Raw genomic sequence first — 10111 nt, forward strand, 5'->3', positions numbered from 1 at the left:
CTGCATAAAGACACAGGGAGAAAGCATACCTTCAGAACCAGGAAGTAGAGTCTCACAATGTACTGAATCTTCTGTGACCTTGAACATGAACTCTTTAGCTACTAGAATTGTGAGAAGATTGCTGTTGAGAAGCCATGTTGTCGGCTTTGGATTGTTGGTTCTCAGCTTCAATTCAACAAGACATGGTTACGACTTTAACGACTCCAAGCCTGTTATCTCTAACTGGCCTCACGTAAGAGAGCCCCTCTGCCAGTGGTTCCTGATGTTGCCACCCTTTCACACAGTTCTTTATTTCGTGATGACCCCCAACCATAAAATTATTTAAATTCTACTTCATGACTGTAATTTTGCTGGCTATGAATTGTAATTTAAATATCTGATATGTGGGATATCTGATATGTGACCCCCAAAGGGGTCAAGACCCATAGATTGAGAACCACAGCCCTGTGTTCAGGTTCTCGGTTCAAGGCTACTGTGGAATTGTGACGGCAGTGATGACCAGGGCAGCCGTTATGTTTGTGGGTAGTAGCTGCAGCCTATGTTATCTCAGTACACAGCTTCACCCCCAGCATGTTGCTGCTGCCTCTATTGCATTATGGGGTTTGGTATAAATCAGCATGAGTGCAGAAGTGGATCATAAGTCCTTCCTTTTAGAACCACAGATTTTGGTGAGCTCTCATTTAGACACTCTCAATTAGTTTTTAGGTTAATCAACACTTGTGCTTTCTAGAGCTCTCTGAGACCAACTATTGATAGTTCTATAAGTCATTTCTTCAAAACATGCAAACGATGCTTTAGACACATAACCTAATGATAGTTGAAGAAAGGAGGAGCCAAAGTCCACAAGAGAAGGAGAATAATATGTAAAAAAAAAAAAAATAAATAACAAGTGGGTGGTATTCATTGCCTTCTAGTTAAGATCATGCAGTGTGTGAATTTTGAGAGATTGGACATCTTTCTCTTCATCCTGGGTGATATTTCTCCCTGTTGATGGTTATTATAATGCTAACGGCATTACTGTTTGATACAGTAGAGTGATGTTGGGAGGGTAATGGCTTTTACCCCAAGCCTGTTATCTCTAAACGGCCACAAAATGACAAGCTTTTGGTATCTGGTGTCACAGGAAAGAAGCAGACATAGCAAAAGCAAGCTGACGAAGTAACAGGAATGGGTTTAGTGACTTAGGTCTGCACCTCTTAGTAAATAAAGGGTCTAGCAAGTTGGGTGAAATGCAGCCAGGGAGAGGACAAGAAACAGCCTCTGCGGGTGAAAACAAAGGCTACTATTGTGAGATCTCAGAAGCAGAATATACAAGCTTCACATCAGAGGTCTGGTCAGCGTGATATAAAGGAAGCGCTTCATTAGCTATCACAGTGCATACCTCTCAGTCTTGTACCACATGGCAGCATGCAGCAAGGGCATGGCCTCGAAGAATGAGCTATTCACTTGGCTCTCATAATCTCGCTCTGTTTCAGCCTGTTGGGTTGACGGCTTTCATGTTAAGTATAGCAGGCTCTAAAGAAACAGCCTTACATTCTTCAGTGATAGAGTTTGTTTTTGGAAAATTCCTATCTAAAATAAGGAGATAAAATAACTTTTGCCTGTGAGCTCAATATTTTACATCATATGTCTTTTCAGAGTGTGGTTCTGTTTTTATGATTACTGCGAAGCCTTTAATAAAATGATTTTTATGGAAAGAGTGGCCTTGAATGAAATTATTAGCAATTTCAATGTTACTCAACCCTATGCAATCATATGAATATTCATTTGGCTCTGAAGGCTTGCTTTGTAAGTAGAAAATTACAGTAAAATGCTTTTGCAAGACACTGAGTGGTAGAAAAGTAATTCTGCATAATAGTTTTCAGGAAAACCACTGTGAATGCGAAGCCCATCATCCAGAGCCACAAATTCCCCTAGTTCTCTCAAAATATAAAAGTAAATAACTCAAATTCAGATTCAAAACACCGTTTCTGAATTCATTGTATAGGTCCTCTGTGTTTTAAAGGGAAATACATTATATTAAGATTCTTGCTTATATTATTTCCTAGATTATTCCTAGGTCAGTCTTCGATAGCATTGTGCAGTCTCAGAGGCCTGAATGCTTTACAAATCATAGAAGGATGCTGAGGATTATTCTGGACTTTGACCACAAGGAAGCAGAGCTAAGTAAGGCAGAGGTTTATGGGCTACAGAACAGATTCATCTTATATTGCCATCCTAGAATTATTAGAACAATGTAGTAAGAGTGATCATGCAATTTAAACTCATACTTGTTGCTAATTGTATTGCTGCCTCTAATTATGGAAATATTATTTTCAAGCAGTAATTTTTAATTTTACACTTTAAAATTTTTTATCCAATAATTGGGTAGAATAATGAGAAATTATTCCTTCAATGACTAAAATAATTAAACTTCCTGAAATGTATCAATCGCAATATCTGAAAAGAACAGCAAGATACTTTTATGTGTTTTCCAGTGAGATCAATGTTTTCTTTTTTTGTTGTATATATGTATGTATGTATGCATGTATGTATTTTTGAAAGAAATTTTTTCCTTAAAACAACTTCTTACTTGAATCATGCAAGGCTGGTAATCACTCTGGGGGCTAGACAATCAAGTTTACGATAGAGTCTCCTCCGAAGGAGCCCATGACCCTATTTATTTATTATTTATTTTTAGGTTTGAGGGTTGAACCCATAGCTTTTCACACATTTGGCAAGTGCTCTACCATGAGCTACAGACTTACCCAAAAGATAGTCTTAACTCACAGTTAGGTCCCTATATTTAATAGTACTCATCCCTCCCCCAGGAAACAGGTTGCCAGCAATTTGCATTCTAAATATCTACCCCCAAAGCACACTGCTTAATCAGCCTTTAATCTGGTTTCCATACAGCCTGAATTCGTACATTGCAGTTTTGATCTCCAGCAACTCAGAGTGCAGAATGTGACCTTATTTGGAGACACGGTCTTTACAGAGATAATCGAGTTAAAATGAGGTCATTAGGTTGTGCCTTAATCTCACATGGCTAACATCCTTGTAAAAAGAGGAATTTGGACATAGAGCCAAGTGTAGAGAGAGAATACATTGTGGCCATAAAAAATGGCCATCTACAAATCAAAGAGAGAGTCTTGTAACAGATCCTTCCTGAAAGCACTTAGAAGGAAGCGATTTTACAAATACCTTGGCTTCATTGATAATTTTTCTTTTTTTATAAAAGAGAATTAAAATTAAAATTCTTAGCTTTTCTTAAGACTGAGATAATCATTGGTTTGCCTTGTCCAACTTCAATGTGATGGTGGTGTCTGATTTATCTCATTATATTTTATTATGTTACGTATTATTGGTATCTCATTAAAAAATAGAAGAAGACTGGGACATTCAAAATGCCTGGGCTCAGATTTTTCTATTGTTAGTTTAATGTATAACAGTGACATAAAAGTAAATTTGCTTCTAAATATTTACTTTAAAATTGGGTATCACATATTTAGGAATGATGCAAAAATAAAAGCCTACCACATTTTCAGAATTTTATTTAAAATTGTTTATGTTCTCTGCAGTGCTGAACAGTGAACTAAGGGATTCACGCATGCGAGGTAAGTGTTCTACCATTGAGTGAGATTCCCAGTCCTTAATCTTAAGTTTTAAAAAATGTAAAGCTGGGAAAAGTAAATAATACACTGGAAATATTAAAACAACATCGACGAGAAATTTAGTAATTTTTTTGTTAGAGAGCTTTTATTAATTCATAAATTTCTCTGAAAGTCTAATTGTCTATCTACTTATAACTATCAAAACTTTGCAATGGTATTATGTAGGATAATTCGTATGATGCCGATTTCTTGTTTCCCTAATGTCAAAGCATTTCTAAACCAGACATTTTCTATGAATTTACAAATAAGAACAAAGATACATATCTCATTTAGAAAATGGGGACATTTTCTAAGCTCACAAATAATTCTCCTACCTCTTGAGGTACTCCCCAATGAAATTAGAGGAGATGATGTAATTAGAGATGACAGACTTAGAATGAGAGATGGAGGCAGAGCTTGGTGACACAGCTTGTTAAAATCCTGGAGAACCCAGTTCAACCTCCAATGCCCAACACAGAACATCTTTAAGGATCTAAAATAAAGTGGTCATTCTAACTTGCAGTTATGAAAATTCACAGGAAAAAAATCAATAGGAAGAACCTGTTACATATAACATGGGTGAGTTGAGAATGCAAAGGAGATGGAACAAGATGTTTTGTTTCCAAAGTGTGATGCTGTTTACATGTGTCTGCCTGGGGTCCCATGTCGTAAAATCCAAAGAACTGTGTGCCAACAAGAGGAAGCCAATTAAATAAGATGACTAATACAATCAAAGTCTGGTATAATACAAGAACAATTTGGGAAAAGACTAAAAACTTTGATATAAAATGAAAACCTTTCAGTGGCAGTAAACAGCGTAAGTAAATAAAAAGACAAACTGTTAGAGCATCTAGGACTTATGCCACAGGAAAATGAATCACAATTCAAACACAAAAAGTGTTTTTGAATGCTGTAAAATAATTGTAAAGCAAAAATAAAAGTGCTATGGTAAAATGGGTAGAAGAAATGAGTAACAATACACACACCAAAAAAAATCTAAATGATACTATTTATATAAAAATCCATTCAACTTCACTAATAATAACAGATTCAATTTCACATTACATTAAGACATAATTTCAGATATGCAAATTGGAAAAGTCCCACAAATTTGAGTGAATGACCCAAGAGCCATGCTCTCTGAAATAGGTATTTTTATATAGTTTCTGGTTCAAATGCTATAGTGATACTCCTTACACTGGGCAATTAGCAAGCTCCATGTGTCTTTAGTTTTCACAACAGTAATCTCACTATTAGGAACAATCTTGAACATATATCTCCCGAGATACAAAGAATAATTAGAAACTGTTCATCAAAATATAGCACATCCTTACAATGGGAAACAATGAGAGAAACAAGGAAGGGTATCTGTATGCTGCTTCTGGGTGACACTTTGAATATATTTTTAAAAGCAAACAATGTAAAAAATGTGTAACAATGTATACCATTTTCTTTTTCCAAAACCAAACTAAATGATAAATTATTTTTTGAAATTATCTCTAGTGAAGATAATAAGAAGGACAGGACATGAATGTGGGAGGTAACTTGTGTGAAGTGCTCAGAGAACATGGGTCTCCCTTACAGCTCCCATTTAGGGGGGAGGAGGAGGACAGAGAGGAAGGAGGGAGGGAGAGAAAATGGAGGGTAAAATTTAACATTTGCCCTAGTGAGACTGACAAATATGGAATGTCTGGAATATCAGATTCTCAAGTTAGTCGTTTTCCATAGCCATCCAGATAGAAAAGAACTTGTAAGGAAGAGGATATTAATTCAAAGAAGTGAAAAATGCATTATTTCTTTGTGGATTTAGTAAGAGTTGTTTGTATAAATCTGAAGAAATGATTCTGAAATTTGTAGATAAGTCAGTTTAAATATAAATAATTCTGCAATACAATTATTGAGACACTGAACTACTATTTAATGAACTTTTTGGAATACAGACACACACACACACACACACACAAACACAAACACACACACACACATATACATATATCCTCTCTGTCAATTCCATGAGTTTTTTTTTCATTTCATGATTAAAAACAAGAAATGTTGACTGTGTCTTACTGTGTTTTCCTCCTGTGACTCCTGATTGAATTTGCATTTAGTAAAGCTGGTGGAAGTAACCAGTGTCCCTCAGTTTTGTATGAGGAGAGTTTGGGATAGGATGGGAAGTTGCAACTCTCTACTACCCTTTCACCTTGTGCTTTCTTATTTTTCTACTCACTTGAAATGTTCAATTAATAAAACAATAATAATCTGTAACATTCTGCTTGTTCACACATATCTTCATATTCTCTAAGAAGCATAGAATGTGTCTTTGCCACTGCTACAGAATAGCTTAAACTTTGCACACTCAACATGGATGATTCTCATACTTGGAAGTTGATAGATACATGTTCCCTTTAGTTTACAGACTGGAAACAAATAATAGAGACAGGGACATTTAAAGAGAGACACCTTGAAACTCCACTCTGCCATACAGTTGAAAAGGGGTTCACATAAATAACAGCTTCTATGTTTAAAAATCAAACTTTGACTCCTATCTTCATGAATATTATCTGATGGTGATACTGTGTTGCAAGTTATTAGAATGTTAAACAAGTTATTAGAATGTTAAACTGTCCACATAGCTTGCTGCTTTTATAAAGAAATTGACTAATCGTATGATTCCCGATTCATATTTTCTGTTTCAGAGACAGAGTTATTTCTCCTTTTTACACTAAGATAAATTTACAACGTTATTGAAAATATAAAACGTTATTGAAAATATAAAAGCCAGGTTAGTCTGGCTATTTGGCACACTGAAGCGAGTAGAGGGTGAGTTGTAATGAAGATGGAGTCCTTGTTCGAGGGGAGGAAATATGAACGGCGTGGAAATATGAATGGGAGGATGAGGGAGGAATTTGAAATACAAATTTAAAATAAAAATGTGATTTCTGTTGGAAATCCCTGAGAGCCACAGTTATCTGTCTGCTCTCTTTAATTTGGCTGGAAGAAAGGGAAGTTGGAAAGTCCTTATCTTTAAATGAAGGCTGATTGCATTTCTCAGATGATCTTTGAATATTTCAGACAGTTGACCTTGCCAAAGTAAGGGAAGGGGTAAAGGCCAAAAGAGAGAGAGAGTGTGTGTGTGTGTGTGTGTGTGTGTGTGTGTGTGTGTGTGTGTAGGGGTGGTGTAGGGAAGGAATGAAAGAAAACAATGTGAGTTTGGGAGCCCATTTTCTTCTCCTTCTACCATGTAAGGGACCTAGGATCATCATCAAGCTTGTCAGCATGTGCCTTTATATGCCAGGCCATCTGGGTCTGTGAGAATGTCTTTTAAAAGGCCTGTATAAAGGAACGTATCACGGGTAAGGGCCTATCTAGGTTTGAAGATTGGAGAGGAGGGTACCTGGACTTTCTTAAACTGGAATCATTCATGCCACAAAACCCACCGCCCCTGTGTAAGTCTTATCCAACTCCAGTCATAACGCACACTAAAAGAGAATTCCTTTTTAAAAAAAATGGTTATTTATTTATTTGATTTTTTTCTTCCCATTCTGTTTTATTTCTTTATTATGAAAGTTTTTATTCCTTTTACATACTAACCGTCTTCCTTTCATCCCTTCCCCCCACCCCCAGCCCATCCCTCCATCCCCTCATCCCCCTCATCCGAAAAGGTAAGGCCTCTCACGGGAAGTCAGCAAAGCCTGGTACATTTAGATGAGGCAGGTCTAAGCCCCTCCCCTCTGCATCAACTGTCTCACTTATGCAGAGGGCCTAGTCCAGTCCCGTGCAAGCTCCACAGCTGTTGGTCTAAAGTTCATGAGTTCTCACTATCTTGGTTTGGTTGTCTCTGTAGGTCTCTCCATCATGATCTTGATGCCCCTTGCTCATAGAATCCCTCTTTTCTCTCTTCGACTGGACTCCTGGATCTTGGCCTGGTGCTTGGCTGTGGAACTCTGCATCTGTTTCCATCAGTTACTGGATGAAGGCTCTATGATGACAGTTAGGGTATTCACCAATCTGATTACCGGTGGGCCAGCTCAGGCACCCTCTCCACTATTGCTAGTAGTCTAAGCTGGGGTCATCTTTGTGCATTCCTGGGAACTTCCCTAGCACCAGGTTTCTCCCTATCCCCATGATGTCTCCCTCTATCAAGATAATCTAAGAGAATTCTTGAACAGTTGCATATGCAGCCTACATCTTCAAAGACTCAGATGTACAGAAGACAGAAAAGGACTGTGAAGCCCTTCCTGGGGAAATGTGACTTGAAGGAGTAATAATCATATAGCAAGGCATATAGAGAGGAGGGTACCGACCTGGCAGTCAGAGGGGACAACACCTAAGAATGTGATTTGGGAAGCTGCAAAGTCTTCAGACTTGTGGAGCGACTGTGCAGATGCACTAGAGAAATATATATATATATATATCTGTATTTCCGTTTTTATTCTAAGGAATGTCTACAAACAGCTTCTCCCTTGGCTTTAAGACAGGCATGTTTTTGCTGCAGACTCTAGGGAGCACGTTTTGTAAAAACTATTCCTTAAGGCAAGCTGCATTACTTCTTTTGTCGCAGACCACCTGTCTGTCTCTGTGGAAGTGCATAGCCTGGTCTGACCGGGAGGAAAACAAGTTTGAGGCCTTTTCCCTTGAATTACAGTGTTTTAAACAGCATTCCAGGCAGCCTAAGAGCGGAATAAAAAAGCTGTTGAGCTCGCCCAGGCAGGGGAGGAAAAAGGGCGAGCCACCAGAGACTACTCACTGCGCATGACCGGCGCGCGTTGCCACGGCAACCTGGAAAGGCGTACCCGGAAGCCTTAGCTCCGGGCGCCCAAAGACGCTAAAGATCATGCTCTGTCCGCTCATCTTTATTGGTTCCAGGCCCATTTCTGACCAGAGCAAAGCAAATGAGGAACCGAGTCGGAGGCATGGAATGGCCATCTGCTCAAGAGCCAGGGGACTCAGAAGAGCAAGGAGGCCCGGCACAGACGGACGTGTGTGCCACTCAACTTTCTGAAGAGATCCTCAGGTCCTGTACTGATGAGGTACTGAGTAGTTCTGGTTCCATCAGTTCCTCCGGAGAACAGCAATCCCACACTTCTGAGAGCCCACAAGGGAGTGAGACTCCGACTACAAGTTCAGAAGAACAAGACGAGCAGCCAGAACTTTCAGTCTTACAGAAGGATGAAAATAAACTGACTGAAAAGTGGATCAACCACATCAAGAGCAAAGAAATTAATTCCCAAAGATACCAGCCCGACAGCAGACTCCCAGCAGAAACCCCTGCGGGATCCGCCGAAGAACTGAGTGCCCTGACGTCCTTTTGTTCTGCTAAAGTAAACCTGATCCACCAGAGAGAGGGTTCAAGAGCCAAGAAAAGCAGCAGACAGAAGAGACTGCCGCTCAGATGGACTGCAGAGACTTCAGAGGTAGATGCTTTCCATTGTCCTGTTCCTGAGGAACTGTTGAGCAGAATCTATTTGAAGAACACGAGGGCGACTCTGGCGCACATAGAGGCAGTTAAGCAGCATGTTTCTTCGCAGTGCCCCAGTTGTAATAGCAAGCGAGCGGAGCTGGCTCTGTCTGACTTCCTGAAACGAAGGAAGACTCTCCTGGAGTCGCTTCTACTCCAAGAGAAAATAGACGATCACCTTCATACCACAGACTTTCTCACCCGTGTTGGGGAAGCACATCGGGGCTTCCCCAGGCTTTCAGATGATCCCAGGATCATCTGGAAGCGAGTGACTGAGAAAATTCAGACGAGAAACTCAGGCTTTGGAAAGGCAGATTCAAAGCAGGTGTAAGATGACTGTACAAGTACTCTACTACTTCTCAACCCACTTATCCAACCAGATAGGAGGCGCTGACTGCTAATGATGATATATAATGTGCCTGACCAGGGCATGGTGACTATTAATGATTAATGATAATGTGTCCATGTGCATACATGTGACTGTTGTGTATTTGAGTAATTACCATCTTTTGTAGAGTGAATTTAGAAACTGATGTAATATTTTTCTTCTGCTTCCTTCACGGAGATCTAAATAATTCCATCCAATAGATTTTTCACATTACGGAAGATAATTGGAGTAGTTACAAAACCTTTATAACCTGGGGAGAACGATAGATATGGGTAGTTTGGAGTGGTGGGTTGACAGTACAGAGAGGAAGAAGTAAACAGATGTAAGATAGTTAGGAAGCATGACAGGCTGGTTTTGGTGATGAAATGGCTGTGGGGATTTAATAAAAGCTACATGTCAAAAAGGCACTAGAATTCTGACTTGTATATTTGATACTTGAATGAATGGTAATTTCCTTAAGACAGTAGGCTGCTTAATTTCTGTTACTTGACAAAAACTGAAGTCACCTAGGAAGAAGGAACATCTAGTTGAGGAACTGCCTCTATCACAATGGCCTATGGGAATGTGTGCATGGCGGGGGGGATTTACTTAATTAATAATTAAATTGGGAGGGTCTATCCCACTGTAGGTGAT

General features: G+C 39.1%; 1 protein-coding gene across 1 annotated transcript; it reads left to right on the plus strand.

Annotated features, from left to right (window-relative positions):
• Positions 1-8110: 8110 nt before the first annotated feature.
• Positions 8111-9885, plus strand: C17H8orf48 (chromosome 17 C8orf48 homolog). Its single transcript, XM_059244563.1, has one exon. It carries the CDS (start codon positions 8525-8527, stop codon positions 9419-9421), a length of 897 nt encoding a protein of 298 aa, XP_059100546.1. The 5' UTR covers positions 8111-8524; the 3' UTR covers positions 9422-9885.
• Positions 9886-10111: the final 226 nt, after the last annotated feature.

This window comes from Peromyscus eremicus, chromosome 17, assembly GCF_949786415.1.
Source record: "Peromyscus eremicus chromosome 17, PerEre_H2_v1, whole genome shotgun sequence".
NCBI lineage: Eukaryota > Metazoa > Chordata > Mammalia > Rodentia > Cricetidae > Peromyscus > Peromyscus eremicus.